We start from the raw sequence: 27,159 nt of genomic DNA on the forward strand, positions 1-27,159 counted from the left end.
GTCGTAATAGATAACGGGAAAAATGAACACAACGTGCGTGTAGACATCCATCCCCCCCCCCTTCTTGTTAACACTTGAGGATTTTGCAATGTGCGTATACGCATACATACACTTGAAGCAGATATGAGCTTGCAAAGGGGCTATGGCGATAAAAATAAAGTATCGGCAAGTATGCGCGGAAGAAGAGGAAAGAAGATCTGTCGTCGCGAGCCCAAGGTCCCACAGCAGCCATCTGCTGCTGCTGTTTTTGACTAAGCTGTGCTTTTAGTCACGTGGCGCGCACCGGACCTCAGACTAGGCTGCAAGCGAGAGCTTTTGAGTTGTGTAAGTTTTTTTTTAATGCTGTGGCAATTAAGAGCATACGCGTTTTGTTTTGTATTTTTTTGACCAAAAGTGTTATTGGGTGTGTCAAATGGATTAATATATTTTGGAGTGGTTTTTTTTTTTTTCAAGCAAGAACGTTGTTTTTCGCGCTAAGATCTTTAAAGGGCGGGATACCTACAATGTAAACATTTTTCCGTCATTCACTTTTGAAATTCAAGTGAAAGTTATTTTATTGTTGGACAAAGATAATGAAATTTTGTTCATGTTGGAGCGAGTTCTAAAAATAATAACAAGTAACATTGAACTCGAGAGAAAAAAATATGGTTAAATTTAAAATTGTTGTTGGCCTTTGTGTGAGCACCAGTGTTCATTGATAAAGTGTTTGACGAATCTAAAGATGTTTTTTCTCCCTTGGTAATATAATTTTGTTTTCTTTAAAACCAAAGGTAAGGATGGAACATAATGATAAGTTTTTTTTTTTAATTATTTTTTGAGTGGCTCGTTTAAAAATACATTTCTGGAAATCATTAAGAAAGTTTTTAAAATATCTTTGTAACTAATTAAAGATAAAAGAGTATTTTAAAAAGTTCAAGCGTAGTTATAATGTTTTCTCAAAACAAAATGTCAACAACTAAAACGACGTAAACACTCATTAGTAACACTTTATCTTGATAAGTAAAAATGTATAAAAAACTACAATTGATACTTAAAACTCGTTTAACTTCCCGTGAAGCTGTCAGTGAGTTAAATGGGCTCTTAAATAAAGCGTGTAGGCAAATTATGTGTATTCATGTAGATACGAGTGTTGAGCAAGAGGTGACCGCTTACGAAAGATGAAAATAGTTTACGTTGTTTTTTCCTCCGCTGTTTACTCACTAAAAGACTCGCAGTACAACGTTGCCATCTTCAAAATTTTAATTTTTAATTCATCCACCTTTTCTTCTTTGCATTTGGATTAGTGTGTTTTTGTGATGGTAATTATTAGAAGTAATCGTTCACATGACTATCGATTTTTAAAAATAAATCAGATACATTATGTGAGCCAGAGCTATTGATGCGCATTTTTATTCCTGATTAATGTAACGCTTACAAAAAAACGTATGTAATTAGACATTGACGAGAGAACAAAATGTTCATTCTTACGGCGTAACTTACATCTGTACTTTCATACATTTATACTGTGCGCAAATCTGCCCTTCTTTGGCCTCTCTAAAACCGAAAGTAAACGCGTACTGCAGCGAGATAAATCATAATTTTCGTTCTGCTTAAGAAACGTGCATCTGAACTTTACCTCGTAAAAATTGAATAACAAATCAGATCATAGTATCAAAAAAAAAAAAAAAAAAAAAGAAAAGAATCTTAGTGTCAATCACCTGTTAAAGTACACTTAATACGCTGTTTTCTTTTTTGCTTTTCAGAGCCTCCGCCAAGTCAAATCCGTCGCGCCAAAATTCAGAGCGCGTCAAGTAAGGCTAGGTCCGCTCGCGAAAAGCACCGGCGGCAGTACAAAAGATGTAATAACTGCACCGATATCAAAGAAGGCTATCGATAAAAAAAAAAAAAAAAAATCGGGCGAACCAACCCGGTCGATGCAATCAAAGAAATTAACCCAGAGTTGTCTGTAAAAACGAGAAAAAACTTAAAAATAGGAATTGATAACGTCGAGTATACAGCACAGGGGGGTGTCTCTCGGTGCAGATTCGTCGATAAAACTGCGAGAGGCAGCGATTGGCGCGGGCGCACCACCCAACCCGACAACCTCCCACATATAGAGCTCTCGCGCTCCTTTACACTGTCCAGCCCAAACAGTGCGCCGCTCCAGCTTAGCTCGATAACCTACTCTCCCAACCACACAACCCCTTCGATTGTACATATTTGTAAGTGTGGAAATTAACATACATATAATTTTGCACTTACCTCCCATCCCTTTTGATATAATAATGATAATAATACACACACATCACTTGACTATCCTCGCAGCTCCAGGGGTCCCCATCGTGTACGCAATCACCGTTTGACAGACTTCAGGAAAGTTAACACAATAGTAAACATCATCCATCAGCTGTGAACCGTGTAGAGAGCAGACGCAGAAGGCAATGTCGTCGCGCTCGTGTTTGCTGGTGGCGCGGCAAGGAGCGACGGCGGGAGGGGGGAGCCGCTGCTGCCGGCAATTGAGCAGCCTGAAGACGACGACGTCGAGAACCGCGAGCGGTGCTTCCCCGACCATCAGTGCGTCATCGCCAGTGGTACGGCGCGGTTTACTCTCTATAGCAAGAATGACGGGCGGCGCTAACAACGTGGTCCGCTCGCGCGACGTGTCCTCCGGACAGCACCAACGCGTCCTCACCGAGGACAATGTGTACGAGAACCTCGTGAAGATGGAGTACGCGGTGCGTGGGCCGCTGCTCATTAGGGCTATTGAGATCGAGAAGGAACTCACAAAGGTACATTTTTACATGTGTTTGTTTATATACGATTACGAGGGTTAAACATGTACAATATATACTTGTTTGTTTGGTTTTGGTAGCAGACTGCAGGCAGGGGATACACGGGAGAGATTTTTGCGCGAGGGAGAGGGGGAGCGAGAACGGTTTTTCCGCAAGCTGGCGAATATATTTTAATGGCACAACATTCCACTCCATGGCTCTGTTTTTTTTTTTTCTCGATCGGTGTAGAGTTTTCCAATTGATGGTTTGGAGGTGCCATTAAATGCAAAACTAATTTATTAATCACACTGCAGTCGCGTATTATACGAAAATGAAATAAACAAATCATTTACGTACATACAAACCGAACCCCTTTGACAATGCAAAAATAATTTTTCTGTGTGTACTTTCTATCGATAATTTGCTCCTCTACAAACCGCGTCGAAACCACGTTGTGCCTCTGTAGTCACGCATATCCGCGCCTTTTCTTTCGTGTATAAGTACCTATTCGTCAAACATTCAACGACTCGTATACACCAATCACTTTCCTGAAGTGTAAGCATTAATGTAACTGCACTCGCTTTTGTTTTTTGTTTATCAATTGGACTACTTAAGCTGCTGAACAGCAAAATTGTTGATTTTCCATTTGCCAGTGGAACATCGCATTGTGCCGTAACGTAATGCATATATTCATCCAGAATTCGCGCAATAAAAATTTCTCGCGTTCGTTGCATTCCATGTACACTTGTCTTGGAAACGGCATAATTGCACTGAACGTAATATATTATGTGTAATTGCTTTTTTTTTTTCCTCTTCGATACGCTACCACCTATATAGTCACCTATTTGTCGTCAACGTTAAGATAAACTGACACTTTGCGCAGCATTTTTTTTCATTATCTCTTTTTTTGCATCGAAATCCTCGATCTCTCTTTGTATTACACTTTTCACGAATATAATAGATAATATGTAATATACATGCGCCATAGACTCCTCGAACTACTGAAATGCTGACATTGATTTTCCGGCTCGTATACATCCACACAACGACGTGACACAATTCGAGTCATTTCCCGCGAGGAAATCGATTCCCTAAACCATAACTTGTCCGCACAACACTTTTATTTGTGCCCTTGCCGTACTCCACCACAACAATACGATACGTATACTTTGTGCTGCGAGTTACGTGTATAGCCTTTACTATGGAAATAAAATAAGTCATATACGAATATAGGCACAGGCGAACGTCTTCTTGGAAATTGACAGTTTTGCGCCACTTTAACGTGCAGTGCAAAGATGCAGTTGCGTATATATCATCCACGTACTCGCGATTGAATTTAATCGTCGGTCTCGATTTCGAGAGATATTACTCGTTCGAGCGAAATCTTGCGATGCGTTTACGTAACTTTCAAAAATAACGATCGTTACCCGAAAACCCGACGTCACGGTGTATGAAAAATTGTTCGAGCGAAAGCCACTGATCACGACCTCGAACGGCATATCGGGGGGAGACAGCGGTTAGCTTTCAAAAATGTTCCACGACACGTGACTGCCTTGCAAATCGCTCTCGGGATGAAAGCCAATCCATATCTTTCGTTACAGGCGCGCCAAAGGTCGTTCAACTTATCGATATGGAGCTTTTGACATTTCATCCAAGTCTCACTTGCGATGCATTAAAAAAAAAAAAAAAATGTATCCAATACTCTCTGTCAAAATGGCCAAAGTATATACCTATCGCGCATTCGCCAATGTCAAGATCCAGATGAAATACAAATGCACTATCTTTAGATGGTCCGATGAAAGCGCATATGCACGTATATACATATAGGCAAGCCCGAGTGTTTATATTTAAAACACCGGAAAGTCTACTCTTTTCTCTCGCTCCCATCGCAGTACTGGTTCCTTTTTTCTTTTTTTCTTTTTTTCGCACACACACACTGTGATAAATCATTCGGTAAGCTATAGATGCTGGAAAAAGTGATATCGCTATTATTCGTTGAAACGATTACACCGGTAGCACGAAAGGTGAGGAAAAAATAAAGAAACAGAGAAATTAAAGCTAATTACTTAAATGCGAGCAATAATCTAATCAACCGCGCCTTTGCGCCAGTTACGAAGCCTCGCTGCAATCGTCAGCCGTAAAAACAAACGAATACCTATGTAATATATCTTTCTGTAATCTCCCAAATCTACATTAAGGCTCTTATCTCTCTCTCTAGTGGCACGTTGTATATTTATGACTCGGTAATTAAAAAAAAAATTTTTTTAATTCTCATCCCTCATTGTCTCCTCGTAAAATATTTTTTCACGCAAACTATCGCGGTATGTATGATAGTATGAAAATTTTTTTCATTGTTCCGCGTAATTAAACTCAATGGGTTGTAATTCGCAAGCCGGAAGAAGCGGAGCTATGTAGTATTGACGCAAGTCAGGATAATGAAAAAAAAAAAAAAAAAAAAAAAAAAACATGTTTGTGTTCTCCTCAATCAATTACGAGATGCTGGCCAACGAGCCTTTTAAATTACGTCCGTCCTGTCAATATTTACGGCGCTGTTGTGCACTTCTACATACATATACGTTATACTTACCGATCGTGTATGCGACTGCGATTGATTTTACTTAGATTGATCTAGACATTATTGCTTGGTAGTGTAAAAAAAATATACATATAATATATTTTTCTAGTATCACGTTTGTTTATGTTAAAACTTCACATGACAAGACAATTACGCGAAAATGTGTACTGGCATTCGCGAAACCTTAAATCGCAACACTAACAAATAGACAAATCTACTATTTTCACAAGTACAAAGAACTCCGTGTTCATCTTAACATTACTGAATAAAACCAATACACCCACGAGGTAGATGATTGGGTCTACAATTACGCTCAGCCAGATGTAACCCGATATCACCAGCGCCCACTTATCCCTTTTTTTTTAATGTAGGAAAAAACCGCAGCATAAATTAAAAAAATCAATAGTTCCATCCGGTATAGGTACATAGGCACTTGAAGCCAAAAGAGAAAAAAACGAGGAAAACAAAGTATTGCATGTTAATTTGAAAAAAAGAGAGAGAGAGTTAAAATAAACCCAATCGTCAGCTTAGAGCTGTGCGGTTACAAAATCGCTTCGCACCGAAAGGCTTCGACTTTCACACTCCACACACACACGCACATATAGGTATATAAACCGAAACGCCAACTTGTTGCTAGCTCTTATAAGCACACGTTATATATATACGAGATCTCCCTCACTTTCTTACGTGTAACATCACGTATATCTTATAACGTAAAACACAACAATCGAAACTCACGTTTATACGCCTTTAATTGCAAAGGGAGCAAAGAAGCCGTTCAAGGAGGTGCTCAAGGCAAACATCGGCGATGCCCACGCGATGGGCCAACAGCCCATTACCTTCCTCAGGCAAGTTCTCGCCCTGGCCATTTATCCCAAGCTCCTGGACGATCCCAGGTGAGTTTCCAAAAGTCATCAAGGATTATCTCTCTTTCCGTTCGATCGTTCGATCTAGTGTAAAAAAAAAACAAAAACAAAAAAAAAAAACCATGTTTTCAGTTTTCCAGAAGACGCTAAGGAACGCACGAGGACGATACTCGATGGCTGCAAGGGCTCGAGCATAGGCTCGTACTCGGAGTCGTCGGGAATCGAAATAATCAGGAAACACGCGGCCAAGTACATCGAGGAGCGTGACGGCGGTATCCCCAGTAATCCCAATCATATAATGCTGTCCAACGGAGCCTCCGACGCAATCAAGGTCTCACATGTGGTTTATATATTATGTGCATGGGAATTGGAAATTTTTATCCTTTTTTCGTTGAACGTCACTACTTTATCCCCATTTCCACAGTCGTTCCTGAAGCTGTTCAACGAGCGGATAAATGGCAAGCCAACCGGGGTCATGATCCCCATACCCCAGTACCCGCTGTACTCGGCGGCGCTGGCCGAGTTTGGGCTTCACCAGGCAGGCTACTACTTGAACGAGGACAACAAGTGGTCGCTGGACGTGAGTGAGTTGGAGAACACGTACAGCGAGGCTCAGCAGCACAGCAATCCCCGCGTCCTTGTGGTCATCAATCCGGGAAATCCGACCGGCCAGGTGCTCTCGCGGGAGAACATCGAGGACATAATAAGGTTCGCCTACAAGAAGCGGCTCTTCCTTCTCGCCGACGAGGTCTACCAGGACAACATCTATCACAAGGACTGCTGCTTCCACTCCTTCAAGAAGGTCATGAATGAGATGGGCGAGCCCTTCTCCAAGATGGAGCTCGCATCCTTCATGTCGATATCGAAAGGTCCGTGTATCTTTTTTTTTTTATCATACATCATTTCGGTAGTTAATTTCAACATTTGCGTCCTCAGGATACATGGGCGAGTGTGGTTTGCGGGGAGGTTACGGCGAGATCGTCAACATGGACCCAAAGGTCTTTGCCATCCTGATGAAATCGATATCGGCAATGCTGTGCCCGACGACGGTCGGTCAAGCAGCTATGGACGTGGTCGTTAATCCGCCGAGGCGCGGCGAGCCCTCCTACGAACAGTTTCTCAAGGAAAAGGAGGAGACCCTCAAGTCGCTGGCCGAGAGGTCGCGACTCGTCGTCGACACTTTGAACTCGATTCCTGGATTCTTCGTAAGTGAATTCGACTCCGAGTTTTGTCTTCACTCGTGTAAAATGGTACTTTATGGGGGATGTTTTTTTTTTGTAACAGGCTAATCCAGCTATGGGTGCGATGTACGTGTTCCCGAGGATCGACCTGCCCGAGAAGGCGATCAAGGCAGCCAAGGCGGCCGGTCAGCACCCCGACGTTTTTTACGCCTTCAAGCTTCTCGAGAGTACAGGGATCTGCGTCATTCCTGGCTCGGGCTTTGGCCAACGGCCCGGCACCTATCACTTCCGCACGACTATACTGCCCCAAAAAGACAAGATCAAGGCGATGCTCGGCAGCCTCAAGGAATTTCACGAAAAGTTCATTAAAGAGTACTCTTAGATTTTATAAAAAAAAAAAAAAGAAAAAAAAAAAAAAATGTTCTTTTCCGTGACGTGATATTTAAGAGAAATAATAAAAAAAAACCTACGCTTGTGTACGATTGTACGCTTTTCAGAATTCGATATTTTAACGCGACAAAGGCATGTGTGTAAATGTAACAAGCGGTCGATGTCACATGGATATTTTTTTCAAAGTGACGTAGATGCGCATTTTATTTTTCAATGTTTAGACGAGTGTTGTTTATACACACACACACACGTGAGTTGTAATCGTTTGACTTGCTATGGAAACGACGAGAAATTTTTTTTACAACATTTGCAGCAGATAGCTAGTTATAATTGTTTATTAATTGTTAAGCTCAATCAGCGAATTTGTAAATAAGATAACAATACCGACTGTAAATGGAAGTTGTTGATGTTATTCCTGTGTAAAATGTACTCATTTTTTTTTCTTCAAAAATTTTTTTCTAAAAAATCTTGTTTCTATTTATTTCTGTATCATAGAACTAAACATTCGGAAACGAATCCGCAGGATTGGAAGGAGTAAAAAAGTATCGTATGATGCTTCAAGTTTCTTTTATTTGCTGGCTCCTCTCGGTAACATAGTAATACTCTCTTAGTTTGAACTACAACTGGAAAACAATACTATATAACTCTTAGTCTCTGCCAAAACTGAGGGAAGGTGCATACTTTCGTCACTCCGAATCTCATCTCTTTGTATAATCTATATCACAACGACATCGGTAACAAGTTCCTCGTGCTCCTCGGGTAGTTTTATCCATACAACATCCAACCGATCGTAACGGGCCGTGCGAGTTCACAGATCGTCGGACAGCCTCTCGATCTCCTCGACGAAGAAGAGCATGTCCTCCTCGGTCAGGCCCGAGTTCTGCAACACGAGCCTGAAGAAGTTCGGCTGATCCCGGATCGACTGGTACGTTATGAGCATCGAGCCCTTCTCCACCATCCGGCCCTTGACGATCGGGGCTAGCTTGTGCAACGCCTGCAGCAGCTGGTCGCCCTTCAGGTGTCTCATCAATGGCGGGACGTACCTGAAAATCCAAGCGCACCGATTGCACACTAATGTCCCCTGCTCGTTTTGAACAAGTCGTATCGTACCTGAAGCACACGTTGGTGCACTCGGGCTCGAGGAGCAGCTGCCAGCCGGCTCTGTGCCTTATGCTGTCCGCAAAGTACCTCGAGAGCTCAAACACCCGGTCGACGTGGCTCTCGAGGCCCTGGGTGCCCTTGGCCTTCCACATCAGCCAGAACTTGAGGACGTCGGCCCTGCGGCCGCACTGTATGTGCTTGTCCCCGAAATCGTAGCTCGTGTCGTACATTTTGTCCGGCTGGAAGAGGTACGAGGCTTTCGACCCGTGGGCCGACTGCAGGAGGTCCTTGTGCCTGAAGGACATGGTGTTTACGTGGGTTTTTTTTTTTCAAGATTAATAAACGTGCACAACGTTATTATTAATTATACGAATAACAAGAAAAAAAAAAAAAAGCGTAACGAAAACTAACAGTACAACAATTATTTGAGTCCCGATTTACTAAATTAGCGGTTATAAAAATTTTCTTTATTTTGGATAAAGCCGGATCACGCGTGTGTAGCTATTTAAAAATTAATCAAGTCTGCGAATAAAAGTTTTATGACTTTTACTGGTTAATATTTCCTTTTTTTTTCTCTCTGTTTTCGTCGTACAAGAAAAAAATAATAATACTGACGGTATAAAATTTGATTAATTTTATTTATTTGCGATTAAAAATGTATGATACTCATCATTTGCTATAATAGTTACTGTGAAATTTTATTTTTATTTTGAAATAAATTTGAAATTTAATTTTTTTTTTTTTTTATTGTGAAATCTGAGTTGAAAAACATGGTTTTATTCCGTTATTAATTAATTTTTGCACACAATTGAATTACTATCAGTTTCTTGAAAACAGTTAAGTATACACTGTAATGATCAATAAATTATTGTTCTTGTATGACGAAAACAGAAAAAAAAAAAAAAAAAAAAAAATAATAATAATAATAAAAGTCATGAAATTTGATTCACAGTCTCGGATGTAGATTTTCCGAATTTTAACCATCTGCCATAACTATTGACGTCATCCGTTTTGTTGGCAAAAATTGTTGAAAAAAACGCCAACAGTTAAAACGCTGGAAGAAAAAAGAAAACGGAAGATCCCATCACCTGACAAGCAGCGTGGAGCACTGCTGGGGCGCAGCGAGTAATTTGTGCGGATTCCAGGTGACGCTGTCGGCCAGCTCGAGCCCGTCGAGCAACGGCCGGTGGCGGCCGGAGACAAGAGCCCCACCACCCCAGGCGGCGTCCACGTGAAACCACAGGCCAAACTCCGCGCAGACCCCCGCGATCTCCCGGAGCGGGTCGAAGGCCCCAAGCACGGTGGTCCCCGCCGTGGCCGAGACCATCATTGGCCGGGCTCCCTCGTCCACCGCGAGCTCGATCATCCTCCTAAGCTCCTCCACCCGCATCTTCCCCACCTCATCCACCTTCACCGCGTACACGTTGGCGCTGCCGATCCCCAGAAACGCCGCCAACTTCTTCACAGAGTAGTGCGCGTCCTCCGAGGTGAAGACCACCAGTCGCGGGGCCGCCAGCAACCCTCGCTCCTTCACCACCGGGTGGCTGTGGTGGCGCGCCAGGTTCATCGCGTAGCCGTTAGCCATCGAGCCCCCCGGGCAGAATATCCCGTCGCCGTCGCCGTTCTGGAACAATATTATATTTGGGTTGCGGTTTTCATATATGTTCATGTTTCACTGAATTTGAATTTTTACGGGGTGAGTGTGAACATAACAAAATCTTTTTTCATTACAAATTGGGCCGTTTTTTTCAAGCTTTTCGGGACAAAATATTATCAAGTGAACAATATTATATTGGGTTGCCGTCTCTATGTTCATGTTTCACTGAATTTGAATTTTTACGGGATGAGTGTGAAAATAACAAAATCTTTTTTCATTACAAATTGGGCCGTTTTTTCGAGCTATTCGGAACAATGTGAAAAGTAATGATTGCAAGCAGTGTTTTTTTTTCCATAAGCTTCGACATGTGAAATTTAGGTAGCTGTGAAAGCGCCAAATCTTTTTGAATGATGCAATATTATGATTTTTACATTCGATTTGAATGTCAAACAAATATCACTCGATCAATAGGAGCTTTTATCATGAAATACACTGTTTATATAAACTCACGTTTAAGGATATAGCTTTAGACATTTCATTTACCATAAGGTTTTTTCTTATACTTAGATACTACATTTTTTAAAGATTTTTATAGTAAAAAAAAAAAAGCAATCTCGTAAAGGCATTTTTATTTTTATTGCTTCTATGATTGAAGTATATGTACCGTGTAATAGAATATACTTATATGCCATAGAGGTATTTCGAGATTTTTTTTTTTATCTCAACTGAATAACTTTTTTAATAAAACGTGTCTTTTTTTCCCATGTTTTTGAGCAACGAGTAGAAGCTGTTGCATTATTAGCGAGAAAACCGGTAACTACAGGCTATTGAAACGGAGTTATGAAAAAAAAGAAAGAAAGAAAGAAAGAAAATCATGTGGAAACACGATGATTGCTCGAATGACGAGGAGTGAAAAACGTTAATATAACGACATTGAAAAAAAAAAAAAAAAGAGGGAGAAAAAAGCAATCCACGAGTATTACCTTCCAGCCAACGATGGTGCGCATCTCTTGCAGGACGGCCTCCTCCATGAGGGAGAAAACGGGTGAGACCTCGTAGGTGTAGACCGAAGGGTTGAGGGCGTCGGTGAGCCACTGACCGACGAGACCGTAAGGATCGACGCTCGAGTACAGCTGGTTGATAAAGTGCGGGTGGCCGGTTTTCACGCTGTACCGGATCACGGAGCCCACCAGCCGGAGCAGCTTCTCGTGGGACTCGCCGTGCCAGGCCGGCGACAGGTCGATCAGCAACGGCAGGAACGCCGGCTTTACCCACTCCACCACGCGGCTGTCCCGCGAAGTGCCCTGATCAAGTGTACCATCAAGTTACATCGAGGGCTAATACTTTTTTTGCAATCATTTTTTTTTTTTTTTTTTTTTCTCATTCTCATTGCACGAGTCGAAACAATCGATGTTGCGAGAATGCGTTGCATTTTTTTGTGTCCTTTGAAGCTATGAAAATGAAGAAGGAGTTGAAAAAAAGATTAATAACGGGGGGAAGAAGAGTCGAGATTGGTAAATTGAAAAATTAGATCGGGCCGATCACGCGTGGTCCAGGTGGGCGCACAAAGGGACACCCGATCTCGCGAAATAATAGGCGCGTGCGCGCGCGAGAGCGTAATTATAACGTTGCGGCGACCAATTTTCCGGCTTTAAAATGACCCTCCTGTCGGCGCATTTATTGTACAATATTGTGCCGAAACAATTGCTATCAGGTACTACAGATGAACAACATTTTTTCCGAATAAGCTATATTTCATAAAATTAATTGCACGTGTCTGTCAAAAAAAAAAAAGAAACATTTTTTCTTAGTTTATAGTATTTTGGACAGAGTAAATAAAAAAAATTGTCTCACTAAAAAAAAAGTACTTTATTGGGGAGAGGAAATTTTCCTTTAAAGTCTTTAAAATTTAAAAATCCATAAAAATAATTGTGCACATGCATCACTTAACGGCGCGTGGATCAGTAAAATATACACGTTATAACAAACGCCTCGTGATTTTTTTTTTTTCATACCGATCTTTCGCGATTTTACGGCGATTATGATGATTGGCACTTTTATTGTGTGCAAACGCTCATTTTGAGATTGTAAGGCTGCACGTGGCGTTTGAATTATTTATAGGGAAAATGGAAAAGAAAAAAAAGTAAGAAATCAATGGTAATTATTTGGAGTTGCGAGTATTTCAATATCGATCCCCAGTGCTGTAAGTACACCTTGAACTGTCGACTGAGGGAAAAAAGGCCGTTTTTCTATACCGATTCGAGCAAAAGGAAAACGCGTGTCCTTAAAATCCATTCGTGCAGGTGCTTTAATTTCAATGTGAAAAAAAAAAGTTCAGCATAAAACCGCGATACTACAATTATTTTCGTCACTAACAAATGGTTACATTTTTTTTTCTGTTACCTTTACCAACGAGAGTAAAAAAAAAAAAAAAAAAAAAAAAAATTACACGGGAAGTCAAGTTTTCAATATTGTCCCGACACCTAGAGTATGTGGTTCTGTTTTTCCATGAGAGCAAGGCCACGCACTTTTTTTTACTTCGCGGTCGTTATAATAAACGATTACCCACTCGCGCGGCTGCTGCTGCTGCTTTTCGTTGTCTAAAACGTGTAATTAGGTATGTTCGTATTACCATGCAGTTTTCTCAGTCAAGTAGTATACGTATCTAACGGTTCTTGAATCTTACGTTTCTCGATGGGCTGTTAAAATAAACATTTTCGCGTAATTGCTCGAATAACGATACATGTCGGTTTTACCATTAGGATGAAAATAAAATTTTTTTTTTATTTTTTAATTTCCAATGTTGCATTTTTCGCAGATTTTCCAGATACGACCTATACAAGTAGAGTGGAGCTTGCGTTTTTGTCTCATCGTGTGTTACGAATAACTTGTAAACCGAGTAACCACGATTTTCGCACGATAAAACAATCGGTAACATGTTGTCTCTTCCGAAAACATATACTAAAAAATTTTGTTTTTGGAAGCCGCTTTAATTCTGCATTTGTGTGTTATTTTAACCCACTCTAGTATGAAAATTTTTTGCAACACTTTTTAGGCACTTTACACTGTAAAATCCAAGTGTGTTAAAGTACACGTTTGAAGCGTGTAATCGAAATTTCCGTTTTTATAAAATGCTTTATAGTAGTCTTGAAACGTATCAAGAATGATCAAATCGATGCTTCGTAAACTATTTCACCTACTTAATTAAATAAAATAATTTTTGTTCTTGAACATTTGATATAAGAAGGCTGTAGAGAGTAAAAAATTTCTATCATAGATTTTACACACTCGTGAGCGTGTAAAATTTGTGATAGCCAAGTTTTTTCACTCCACAGATTTCCTATATTTTGGTTTTTCCCATTCAAAACTGTCCAATTTAATGGAACTGGTTAACCACTTGGTGAAACATAGCTTTGGTTGTCCTTAAAATTATTATCCACGCCACCATACGATGTGTTTTATAAAAAACAAAAACTTCAACTACACACTTTATTCACCAAAAGTGTAAAATTATGTAAGTGAATGATAATTGTAACAGAAAATCGCGCACTTAAAGTGGGTTAAAATGGCACTTGCAGATTTTTAGTCGACAAGTGATTTTCATTGACCAAACTAGCATCCCGATTTGACGAAGAAAAAAAAAAAGGAAAAAAAAAAGCCCTTACCTCAAACACAGCCTCCTTGAGGATGATCTCAACCGCGTCCCTGATGAACTTCTCGTGCCTCCGCCTGTCGGGTAGACTAGCAAAGCCGGGCGCGCTGTCCTCAGGAGGGTCCATGGCAATGTCCTCGGTACTGCTGGTCGAGTCGGTGTCGTCGTTGGCGCCCGTCGCTGTAAAGTCGTCGGGTTTGCAGCGCCTCGGCGAGTGTCCCGGCGATTTTTTACCCCCGCACTCCCGCACCTCGATCGTACCCCCGGCGCTGTTGTTCGCGCGCGTCTCCTCGTCCGCCGGCATCTCTTTCCAATTCTCGATTATTCGTTTTCTTTTTTTTTTTCTCTCTCTCTCTCTCCACGACCACAACGCTATACACCACGGTAATTTTAAGGAAAACGGAACAATGAGTTGCGTGGGTGTCGTCGACGCGTTCCGCGACCATCTGGACGCGGGAGCGTGGCTTTGGCTTCCTTTATACGCGACGAGCGAAAGTGCAAGGTCTACCGATCTATACGATATACAAACGTGCTTGTTTTTGCGCCGTTTTTTACTTCCGTCGCGTTTTTCTTGTTCTTTTTCTCGGGCACTTTGGAGGGTTTACCACAACTGGCAAGGATATGCAAGCGACCAACTACCGTCGCAACGACCAGGGATCCTTAAAACTTTGGGCCTTTTGGCCGTGACTAATTTTTCGGTTTACCGATTCGTTGGCTATTTTTATTTTGTATCTAAAGCATACCGATTATGATTTTTGTACAAGTGTCGATGAAAATATCATGACGAGATTCCCATTGAATAAAACTCACTTGCAGATTTACATGGAAAGTTCGATGACTCATAATTAAAATTTAGAAAAAAATTGTACATTTAGTTGAATGAAAAATAATAAGCTAGCCAGACATCGTAGTTAAATATGTAAAAATGATACGTAAAAATGTATCCCAAACAAGAACTAAAAAAAAAAAAACTGTGCTCTCATTTATTGTTTTTTTTGTCGTTAAATATTTTTAAACGTTATCATATTGCGATTCGATGTACGAGCAAAAGTATTTTTCAAAAAATGGACAAATTTCAGGTATTACAGTGAAAAAAAAAATTTATCTATTTTCAGCAAAATTTATCTAGAATCAGCTCACGTACAAAACCGATCCCTGCAAGGTGCGTCAAAAATATCGTACATACTGTATACCACCGGTACACGGTAGTAGTCGTAAAATAGTTAACATGGATGATAACAAAACAAAGCAATACATCCCGCACCGAAATGTTGAATCGTCATAATTTTGCCACTCTTCCTTCGCACTTTTCACGTTCAACGGATATTTTCGGTTTTTTTTTTTATTGTATACACACCCCGTTATTCTTCCGAACTTTTCCCCTGTAATATACTTTCGGTCCTGTTTCGTCATCTGGTGTCCTTTGCTTGTAACCACATCTGGGTTGGCTCATTGACACGCCGGCCGACGTGGGGGATGAATTTTGAAAGAAAGTAAAGGATTAGCAAATGATTTTATGGTGCTGTTTTTGTTTTTATTGTTTACTAAAAAATTGGCTTGATTCTTAAAATAAAAAATAAAAAAAACTTAAAAATAGCGCTTAACTGAAAAAAAGCCTTTTTCATAGAAAGAACCTAAATAGCTTCCTCTGGCTCATTGATTCAAGAGAAGGGGTACCTGAACAAGTGGTAATTCTGATGTTTGAAAATTATTATTAAAAAAAAAAAAACTTTTTTTTCTCTAACTAATATGAGTAATTTCTTACTTTATGAGCGATGTAATACTTCCTCGTTACGGTTCTTTCCTCGTGTATTCCTGCAACTCTGTGTTTTTGTTACACACTCCCTGATCGTCATATAATTAACTTCTTTGTTAACTAACATTTTTTCTTTTTTCCAATAACTTTTTAATAAGTGCATTTACGTTACAGCCTGTTACGTGAGATTTCCTCATTCCTTTTAGTACCCTTAAACTTTGAACGTTAACACATAATCATTTGTGTATTTAATTTTAATGTTCTATGTCTTAATTGATTGATTGATTTTTTTTTTTTTCTACCACCTGTTCTTTATAATTTTTAAAAAATCATGTGCATGAAGAAGTAAACAATATTTGTGTTGATGTCGCACGTAAACTTGACAATTTTTTTTTTTTTTAATATTTACAGTTTGCTGAAACAACAAGTTTTGTGCTTTTTATCACCTTGTCACTCTTATTTTTTAAATATTATATTATTACATACATTATGATTACTGAAGCTCTAATAATTTTTTTCTTTATACGTCAGTTACTTTATTGATTCTTATTTATGACTAAATCCTCGTAAAGGATCGTGATCTTATTGACGTTTTATTATTGTAAATACGAAGTTTAAAAAATTTTCAAATGGATTGAGATATTTTACCTAATAATAGTATGAGTGAATTTCTAATTATACATCATAAGAATTATATAACATCAAAATGCCAAAAAATACGTAATTATTATAACAAAAATGTTGATGCAGTGATAACCTATAGTTTTAAGTGAATTTAAGGAAAAAATAATAAAGTATTCTTTTTTTTCTTTTGTAACGTGTTAAACATATAAATAAGTGAATAAATAAAATACTAATTTGAAAAAAAAAATTTTTTTAAGTAAAGATGAGCACTGTACATATTGCATCTTTTATAGGGTGAACATGGACTTTCACTAGGTTCGCAGTGTTAAATCATTATCTTTAAGAATTCATAACACCATGAACTTTCATAGATTTTATATATAGCCTACCCAACTGCATGTTTTCATACTATAGAGTTATAAAAAAATTTATTGATATTCCTACTACACAAAAAATCAATACGTAATAATCATTATATTTATATTCATTTATCCATGGTAAGATTTTTAATAGAATAAATATTATATTGACAAAGGTTTATTGATATTTTCGATGGTCGCACTATGATGTATGTAATTATTATATTGTCGTGCATTTGACATTTCTACTTTAATTTTTTTTAATTTTTATAAGAATTTCCTATTTCATCAAAAAATCACTTAACTCAATTAATGTAATAAACTTCATGTTTTTAAGTATAAAAAATTAAAAAAAATTCATGGCTCACTTATTTGCACCACGATACTTGTATGGTTAAAGAACAAATATATTTTTGATTGAATTTTAACTGAAAATTTAAAAACTACTTGATGGTTTCAGATTAAAAGGAGAGCTGGTGAAACATGTTTCACTACTGCTTCTCATTCAGGGTGAAGGCCTATTGTTTACAAACTTCCCTGGTCCCTCTGATTGCGATTACATCATGATTATGCGAGTTTAAGGTTCGCTGGAACACCGCTGCTTCTCTAATTTACGATCTGGTTAATAAAGACTTTTTTTCAAAGCAGATGAGACCTTGAGGAGACCTTGTCCTATGTACCTCACGTCATTTCTCATGCTGTATTTTGTATAGCTTTACGTTAACTTTTTACTTCGTTAATCACGTATTAGACACAGTGTTCCGAGAATCAATTGTACCATATCTCTTGTACTGTTAACTTCGGTGTTTTTATCCATAAATGCCACAACAAGTGCCTCTCTTATGATATTTAACAAGTATTCATAAAAAACAGCTTTGTTTATTTTTTATCTGATTTGGGGATTTTTTTTTAATATTTAAAAAATAATAATCACTCTGTTGCCTAATCTAAAATTATTGAGTGTTCGAAGAGTTGAAATTAGTGACACTGCGGTAAAACTTTGTAGCTTTCCCTCGTACCTTTGGCACAATGATAGCTGGTGGCCTAGCATTCTTGACTACATTGTTTTTTTTTTTTTTTTTCTTCTTTTTTTTCTGTCGGTGCGCTCACCAACTGGCTATAAACGACCTTGCTGTCAGTGTTCAATTTTGTAATGCGAGTTTTTTGATCTGCCTCTCCCTCTTGATTTTTCTGCTTAAGTTTATTATCTAGAAAACCTGAGTTCTCATATTATTTATCTCTTGCTTTTTAGGGTTCATGTACAAATTTTCATTTATATTCTTAAAGAACTGATAAAATTTATATAACTATTTGAAGTATTACGTATTTTGAGTTAAAAAGCTAGAAAATCCAGTTTCCTCTAAAATATCTAAAAACACGCCTAGAGATGGGAGAAAAAATATTTCTAACGTACTTGAAAGGTGGTTAAAGATATTTACTAAGTGTATGTTAATACATTTTAGTCTACAAGTAATGAAATTTTATGACTGACTTTCAGTTAGTTTTTAGTAAAACTTGACATCCTTAAAAACTTTGTCGAGAAGAAAAAATTCCCGTATGTGAAAAAAAACTCATTTTTAGCGATAAATTTGCGAATTGGCCCTATGTACACTAACTGATATATAGTTATCAGATATCTAATACAAAAGCAAGGAATATTACCTCACCTAACATTCCAGAATATCATAATGACTTTCTTGAAACATTCGGTTTTATAACAAACAATGAGTTTATTTCTCGTGATACCAATAAAGTAATCCTATTATTTAATTTCTAAAAACATTTTGTTGTATCGAACTTAAAACGTTTAAAAGGCTGGGTGTTTGGTGTGTGAACATAAAATAATTATACTGTTTAAGATTTATATTTTTTTTTAGATTACCAAGCTTAGCTTTACGTAGATTTAAAAAAATTATAAGTTTTACGTTAAATGAAAAAAAATTAATACAAAATGATATTTAGATCTAGAGATAGGCGGTATGTACATAAAAAATTGAAAGTTATTTTTTCCTAATTCCTTAAATTATTCCTTTTCTGAATTTTAATATTATCTACGAACGTTAGGATTGTATAACTGATTTTCTCTTTGAAATATAAATATGTGCTTAACAACTACTTTTCCTCTTTCCGTCATATTTTATTCAATTTAGGAGGGAACACCTTCTCAGTTTATTAAAGATTAATAAAATACCAGAGAACATAGTTAACTCCAAGACCTATCCATTTCTATGGTTTTAAATAAATTTATCACTATATTACCACCCATTTTAATAACTGCACGTTGAGTGTAATTATCATTTTGCTTTTGCAGTTATAAATAATACAAAATGTGAAAACCACGTAATACTTCAGACAAAATTTTTTTTATATAAATGATTATAATGTGTATGTACTACTCATACACTCTATAAACTAATTAGAAAATTACAAACTTTTTTTTCTTTTTTTTTTGTAAGACTATTAAAGCAAAATATTTGAATTTTAGAATAGAAATTTTATAAATTCTAGAGGTATTTTGCGATTGTATAAGAATGTACATTAAAGAAAGACTACACAATGTAATTTAAATAATTCGAAAATATACATTTAAACTATTTATTAATATTACATTTCACTTTGATTAAAGAGCTTTAAACATATAATTAACTACACCATGGGAACTTGTATTGCGATACTGACATAGTATGTTTTACCACTGTTCCTTTTTCTCTACTTAACTTAAAAAAAAAAAAAAATTTTGCCATAATTTACAAATAATTTACAGAATTATAATAGATTAACAGTAAATAATGTAATAATAATAATAATAATAATAATAATAATAATAATAATAACAATAATAATAATAATAAGTTAATTAATACAGTAATTCAAAGCTACGTATAAATGTGGTCTCTGAGCTTCAGTTAAAAATACTTCAAAAACAAACAATAGTAAAAGATTGACCCTGATTGCAATCACTAAGTTATTGGACTGTAAGAATTATTTTATTTAGGTTAGTTAAGTATTTAAATCGGATATGTAAGGGTAGTTTTGATGCAATTAAAATTTTTTAACTTTTAAAGTATGCCGTTTCGACTTCATAACATTATTCGATTGTTTATCAATAATTTTTTTGTTTGAAAAAATAGTTGACGCAAATTATTTACATTAAAAAAAAAAGTATTCAAGCCTTCAATTGTTGAGCTCAATTGCGATGAATGAAGAAATATAAACTCCGATTTAATGATGTATCATTAACGTGAAATCGTAGTTCTTACTTTTTTTTACTAAATTCTTAATTTCCTATAAAACATTATAAATGCATTTATTAAAAATATCGTGATAACATGTTTTCAAAAACTGTATTAACTTTATTTGTATGAAATTTAAACTACTTATTTAACATCTTATATTTGTATTGTCACATTCTTAACAACTTCATATCGCTAATTTTCACAAGTTATGAAAATTTTTCAGTAACTATCATTATATAAATAAATAGCATTTTGTATGGACTCAAAACTTGAATGGAATAAATACTAGCTTAAAACCATTGCATTTAGACATAGTGCTCGCTAATTATGTAAACTTTTTCTAAATTATTACAAAAAATTTTTTTAAACGTTGTCTTGGAAATTGATACAAGTGACACTAAATATTGGTTGACATCGGCCCTAAATATTGCAAAATAAAATACTTCAGTGTAGTTGAACAGTATCTAAATTTTAATTTTTTTTACACAATTAAGTTATTTTGTTTAGAAATAATAAATCTAGTCAATTATAAAAAATAATGGAGCTCTGTATTTTAATACAGTCCATGAATACTTTATGCTTTGAAAAATTTTATGTGAACAACAACATTTCAGTTTTCTACAGATATTTTAAAAAGTTAAATATTTTGTAGAAATTATACTCCCCTACGCTTTTCATTTCTAATTTTTGCCAATTACTAAATAAATTTAATTGGTACATTAAAAAATGATTTTAACTTTAATACTAACATTTTTGTTTCATTTTGTTTAATGAAGCAAATAAAAGTCAACAAGATGTTAAACAAAAACAAGCCTATCAATTTTTAAAGCACTCGGCTTGGTAATGTACAAAAGTACCATTTTTTGAGATTCTTTGGTTTCCTACCTCATAAAATCTTTTAACATTATTGTTAACTTTCATAAAACACGAGAAAAAAATTTTTTTTTACATTTTTAACCTTTTGTTAAATAATGATTTTCGTCGTATTGTTTTATTCACCCAAAGTAAGCCCCGCAATTAGAACAACGTCGATTTTTAAGGAGCAAACAAGGAATGATACCGACGGGAAAGCAAAATATTGCGCAAAAGATTCCTAAGCAAGTGTAATCATCCTCTAATACTCCAATCTGCAACAAAGAAATAAAAAAGTATTGTTGGTCTTTGAAAACTAAAAAGTAGCAAGAAAAACAATTTCTTGTTGACTTACTCTACATGCGGGACACCCCCCAACAACTATGATTTCAGGAACAATAACCGTTGTGGAATGTGTTGCTCCATAATTACTTGGCGGGTAGTTCGATGAGGGCGGTGTATCTATGTTTGGATAATACCCGGGTGGTTGCTGCCACGAAGGAGTTCCTAAAAAAATAAAATTAATCCTCAACGTAACTTTTCCAATGACCAAAACACGTGATTGCAAAGTTTCTAATGGCCAGGATGTATTTCGCAATAAAAAGTAATAGCTAAGTCATAATTTTATGTAACAATTGAATTGTATTTAAACGGTCGATCTTGAAAAAAAAAAAAAAGTAAATGTCGAAATTCTTATTTCTGTAACATATTTCAATAAAAAACAATGTTTGATGGAAAAAATTGACATTTAAACAATAAATTTTTTTCATTCATGTTACGACAACAGTATTTGCGCGTGCATGTTCAACAAAAAGTATGAGCTGGTGAGTCATCATCAGCAACTGAAGATTAAAAATTCAAAGATTAGAATTTCCAGAAAATATTCACGTAAAGTACTACAACAGTTGTACAAGTTTTGAAGTAATTGTACACATGTATTATTGTCATCATTATCACGCAAAAACACGTAATCCATCTCGGAAAAAATAGTTTGCTATGTACAATATTGTTACGCGTCCAATACAATCGTAAACTATTGAAAAACATTTTTTATCTAGCGATTCGCAAAGTCTATTAACGTGAATTATTAAATTTAACGAAAAAATTGTTGTTTACATTGTTGTTATTATTATAAAAAGACTACAATTAAAAATCTGCTAACGAGTATCCAAAAAGTACCGCAAGACCTATCTATCATCCGTATCAAAACAACGCAATATTTACATAGCTCAAAAAAAAAAAAAAAAAAACACGAAAGCCTTATAACCTTACTTTGACGTTTGAGCTTTACGTTCTCACCTTGTACCGGAGTCGCAGTAGCAGTAGGTGTGTAAGGCGGTGGCTGGTGCTGCGGCTGGGTATCGACGAGTGGACTTTTTTCCGTCATCCTCGAGAATATGTTTGTCTTTCCTCAATCACAGGTGGACGAGACGACGGTGTAGAATATTCCTGAACAGCGACTGTGACGTACTTACTACTTGTTCAGATGATGCTACGTCGCAAAGTATACTTAGTGTCTCTGCAATATATTTTGTTGTGGGGGAGATGCGGGTGTGGCTGGCAGGGCGGGTAAACCTGGCACCCCTAATTTTTTCTTGATAAAAAAAATATTTTCATTCATATTTAATATTTTTATTTCCACAAAAATTAACGAGATAATTTCTAAGGTAACTTAAAAATCACAAGTAAAAAGTGACCATCCGTCGACTTTTTTTTTCGTTGGACAAATGAAAACAAAAATGTTTTAGGCTATAAATTACGTACCATCTTGTTGATTGAGTCATTAACTTTAATTTGCGTTTTTTTGCAATATTGTTCGATGCAAAGGGAAAAAGTTATGTTAATTTTAAACAAATATGTCAGGTGGGGCAGAACCTGGCACCTACAAGAGGGCACAACTGGCGCGAGAAGCCTCCTACTCGCTGCAGACGATAGGTAGAAGTAAGCACAACTCCACTTTTAGTTTAAATTATTGCACTTAGATTCAAATGTAAGGATACAAATCTAAAATTTAGGTCAAAGTAGATCAAAGAAAAAAAAATTTTTTTAAGTATTTTTTTTACATATTTTTAATTAATTTTTAAGTGTTACTTAGATACATGTTTGTTTGAAGATATATACTGTTGTATAAGACGTTGTATTTAAACTATAACCGAAGATTCAATCATTGTGATAAATAGTTGTAATAAAAAAAAATTAATAAAGGTATTACACGTTTAGATAATTATTTAATTTGCACTGTCTTTATTACTCGATATTTATCACTCACCTATTCTTAATTATTATATGGCCGTATATATCTATATAGTGGTCTGCTTCTGTTGCCAGTTCTGCCCCACCGTCCTGCCAGCTCTGCCCTGCTAGTGGGCACAACTGGATCTTGGTATTCGTTCGATAAAAAAGAAAGTAAATGAATTAATCTTGATTAAACTATTACATTCCTTTCTATTCACGGTAAACTTTAAGATACATTTTTTGTAATTTTAAAAGATTGTAATATAAAATTACAGTAATTAGTTAAAGTTAGAGTGCCAGCCACACCCGCATCTCCCCTACTTGCGTTAAGGCGCTTGTTCATGCTACCACTGATTTCATCCGCAAGCGAGTGGCAATGCTGGTGCAAAGCTTTTATGCTCGTCGCGTCGAACGAAAGTCAGCTTGAAAACGGGCATTCATACCGTTCTCGTTCTTTTATCTCTTTTGCGCTTGTCGTGTATTGGAAATGCCGAGGGAGGGGAGTAGAAGGAAGGAGAGATAATCTTGTTAGGTTCTAAATTTTATTTCACCTTTACTGTACCTCTTTAGTTACTTTTTTTTTTCTACATTATTTATCATGATTATTTTCTTAAAAAATCGGACAAAAATTATTTTTTTTCGGAACTTGTGCTGCTGTTACTTATTTTTACAAAAAAAGTTTTTTATAATGAGAGAACAAAGCGATACAATTTACTTTTGATGTATACTATTTGTTTTAACTTTTAATAAAATTTCATGTTTTTATAACAAAATCACCGAGATCTCTACTACGAATGTTTTCAATCGCCGATATTAGTTGAGTGTGTATTTTGAGAGAATGTGCCAAAAATTCGGGATTAACTTATTTATTTTGAGACTGATTTCGTGCACATGCCAATGAAATAAGGCCTGTAATTGTTTTTGTCTGAATAAAAATATATTTTAGATTATGTTTAGTTCATCCAAAGTACTGAATTATTTTTTATTTTATCATGATAGTTTCTGCACAAAAAATTGACAAATTGTCATTAAACATTTTGGTACACTGGATATAGGTACTTGGTAAAGTTCCTCTCAACCTATATGTGTTTTTGCGTACTAAATCTTATTAAAGTTACGTCAGTTTTCAAGTAAATTTTTATTTGATAAAGTTTTTTTTTTTTTTTTTTTAGTGTAGATCGGAATCCTAAAAGCTACTAATTAGTATAGAGTATGTTAGGTATTTTGGTGTCTTATATCTATTCAATTCGTACCAGAAACCAAAGTGGTAAACAATACTTGAATCTAAAAGATAATTTACCTCTCTTGACTCAACGTATTATAGGCAAAATATTTTTAGCGAATATTATTTTTTTTGTGCATTATTTGCACTGTTTCTCCTTCTGTTATAATTAAAAATTTTTTTGTCTTAACAGAGGTAGGAAGACTTAAAAAAAAAGTTAATTACTTTACTTATGTCTCCACCAAATTTCTACACTACCATATCCTACATACATATAGTTATAAAAAAAATGTATAATTCCTGAGCAGCATAATGAAATAATTATTTATCCCCTAATTATACGACTTCATTAATTTGTTTTTACTACAATTTTCATGACTGATGTCAAGATAGTCGATGACAACTGTATTTGAAAAATTTTAAATGATCATTTTAGAAAAAAAAAAGATATGGTAAAGTTAATATTGAGAAGAACATTTTTTGAAACAATTAATTTTGGGAAAACTAGAGATTGGAGAAATATTTTATTGGGAAAACATTTTTAGGAAAAGTGTCCCCCTAGCATAATCAACTATGCAAGTTAACGTAAGGGTTAAAATTCATGTAAAAATTTTCATTTCTCGATCATCAATTTTCTCTCACGATGAAAAAAAAAAAAAAAAAAAAAAAAACTCGTTTCCGGAGGGCCTGTCGTAAACAAGTGCCAATTAATTAGGTCTAATTGCACATTAGCAGGGCTTATCCTATAAGGAAGCAGGAACTGGTTTTTCTACTTCAATTTCACCTTATTACATCAACTCCCTCTGTAATTTCAACAACCTCCTGTAAAGCAGCAATCACTTATGTACAGTAAAAATTTTTATCTATGCACTATTTTTTGTCTTACGTTTTATCAAATCCTGTGGTAATAAGATCTTCATAACTTTATTTCCTTAACCATACACAGCCCTTTGACGGTCAACGATCCTAACTTTTCTTAAGAAATTCATCTGACTCGTAATAAAACACCTTGGCGTTATCAACCTAGTAATTTCTAACTTAAAACTTTAAAACTTGACACCACCCAACTTCATTGTCCACTATTATTTTGAAACTCGGTTTAAAAAGCAAGTATATGTACTCTGTAACCAAACATTGTATATCCATTTGTCATCAGTCCCTCGCTTCGACGAGCGATTGCGCTTTCCAACGCTAGAGCCTCTACAGCTACGGCGTACAATGTGATAAGGTGTTTAAGTATATATATACATTTAGGCACACAATGAATACACAACTGCGAAAGTATACTCCACCCTATTGGTCAAAAGTGTGTAAAAAAAAAAAAATAAGGTGCGCGCTTACACACGGACGCACACGCACAATACCTAAGTATATCTTATCTTACTGTGGTTTTAAAAACATACTTCACTTTGCAAAAAACAAATGGAATCTGTCGGCTTTTGTGTTGTGTCAAACACAGCATACGTGGACCCGTACACGTAACGCAACATCTAATTCCTAATTTTTTTTATTTTTTTTTTCTAAGTTTAAATCGTTTTTTAAAAATTTTAAGGTCACTGCGTCTTTCCAGTGTTGGCTATCTAATTATGTTTGTCCTATTGTATTTTCAAAAAAATTGCTGCAAATCCCGGGTCCATAGCTAACTTGGCTCGTAATTTCTCTGGCTTGCTTTTTTCTTTGTATTAATAAACATCGTAAAAAAATCTTACCAAATTTATCAAATTCGATTCTAACTTTTAGCTTTATATTGTCCATCTTTCTCTCTTATTTTTCTTGCTTGATTCATTATCATCCTTATCTCCGATCTTATACTCTATCTTTTGTCCATTCATTTGTTTCTATCAGCCAGTTATCTCTCGACGTCACGCAACCAGCCTCAATCTACCCAATGAGTTTTCTCTCATTTTTTCATTTTGATTCGTTCCATGACGTTCGTCATTACTTTCTTTTGTCTTTTGCCTGTGCGGATGACTAAATTCCTAATACCTACGTAAAGTAACACTTTGCGTGTGAATGTAATTAACAAAAACGTGTAACTTATTTACAATTGTATCTTTCAACTTCGTCAATCTCGTGATGTTTTTTTTTTTAATATCCTTTTTTTTGTGAACGTAATGCTTCAAACATTTTATTTTTCCTTTTTAATGATTAATCATTTCACCTCGTGGATTAATCTATAATCAGCTTTTGTTTCAATGACAATCCTATTTTTTAAATTTTTTTTTTTTTTTTTAATCAAGGTACCATTTTATTATTTAGTTCTAAAGTATCATTTACCTCCATATTTCTGAGTTACATCCTATCCTTGACTGTTTTAAATCAACAAAATAAAAAATTGTCACTATTCGACAACTCATCTTAACCAAAGGAAATTTTTTTCAATTTTTAAACTGTGCCGAATCAAAAGATATATATTAGTCTACAGAAAAAAAAAAAAAAAATGGCACAAATGACCCATACCACGCCAGAATTTTTTCTCTTACTCCCGATCTCCCTCGGGTATATATAAAGTCCTCTCACTCGTTCTCCTCTCGCGTGTATGCGCATGGCTTTGCCAAAAAAAAAAAAAAAAAAAAAAAAAAGAGGCGCACACGCACACGGCAACAAACGTGCGCTTACCAAAGTACACGCAAGTGCAGGTGTATGTGCGTACGATCGCGGCCTTTTACTCCTCTCCGCGATCGGCTGTGGCGGCGCAGCTCTCCTGTGACCGTAAAACGCAATACCCCGGCTGTTCGGATGGCAGTTGGCGTAAAAACGCTC

The 27,159-nt window shown here is 36.1% G+C and overlaps 3 protein-coding genes across 3 annotated transcripts; 1 reads left to right on the plus strand and 2 right to left on the minus strand.

Moving 5' to 3' along the window:
* Positions 1-1,969: 1,969 nt before the first annotated feature.
* On the plus strand, positions 1,970-8,222 carry LOC106637808 (alanine aminotransferase 2). The gene is made up of 7 exons (XM_014350753.3): positions 1,970-2,201; positions 2,305-2,768; positions 6,088-6,221; positions 6,324-6,522; positions 6,616-7,060; positions 7,128-7,396; positions 7,476-8,222. The coding sequence occupies exons 2-7, from the start codon at positions 2,421-2,423 to the stop codon at positions 7,752-7,754; spliced, it is 1,674 nt and encodes a 557-aa protein (XP_014206239.2). The 5' UTR covers positions 1,970-2,201; positions 2,305-2,420; the 3' UTR covers positions 7,755-8,222.
* A 90-nt stretch (positions 8,223-8,312) lies between these two features.
* On the minus strand, positions 8,313-14,427 carry black (glutamate decarboxylase-like protein black). Its single transcript, XM_023392286.2, has 5 exons — positions 14,126-14,427; positions 11,444-11,764; positions 9,952-10,487; positions 8,873-9,157; positions 8,313-8,805 (listed from the first exon to the last, which is right to left on the minus strand). Exons 1-5 carry the CDS (start codon positions 14,414-14,416, stop codon positions 8,571-8,573), a joined length of 1,668 nt encoding a protein of 555 aa, XP_023248054.2. The 5' UTR covers positions 14,417-14,427; the 3' UTR covers positions 8,313-8,570.
* A 5,005-nt stretch (positions 14,428-19,432) lies between these two features.
* LOC106637813 (membrane protein BRI3) lies at positions 19,433-25,345 on the minus strand. Its single transcript, XM_014350771.3, has 4 exons — positions 25,283-25,345; positions 22,239-22,458; positions 21,295-21,446; positions 19,433-21,214 (listed from the first exon to the last, which is right to left on the minus strand). The coding sequence occupies exons 2-4, from the start codon at positions 22,324-22,326 to the stop codon at positions 21,083-21,085; spliced, it is 372 nt and encodes a 123-aa protein (XP_014206257.2). The 5' UTR covers positions 22,327-22,458; positions 25,283-25,345; the 3' UTR covers positions 19,433-21,082.
* Positions 25,346-27,159: the final 1,814 nt, after the last annotated feature.

This window comes from Copidosoma floridanum, unplaced genomic scaffold (assembly GCF_036245765.1).
Source record: "Copidosoma floridanum isolate Cflo_tuat_1 unplaced genomic scaffold, Cflo_Japanese_pri ptg000025l, whole genome shotgun sequence".
Taxonomy (NCBI): Eukaryota; Metazoa; Arthropoda; class Insecta; order Hymenoptera; family Encyrtidae; genus Copidosoma; species Copidosoma floridanum.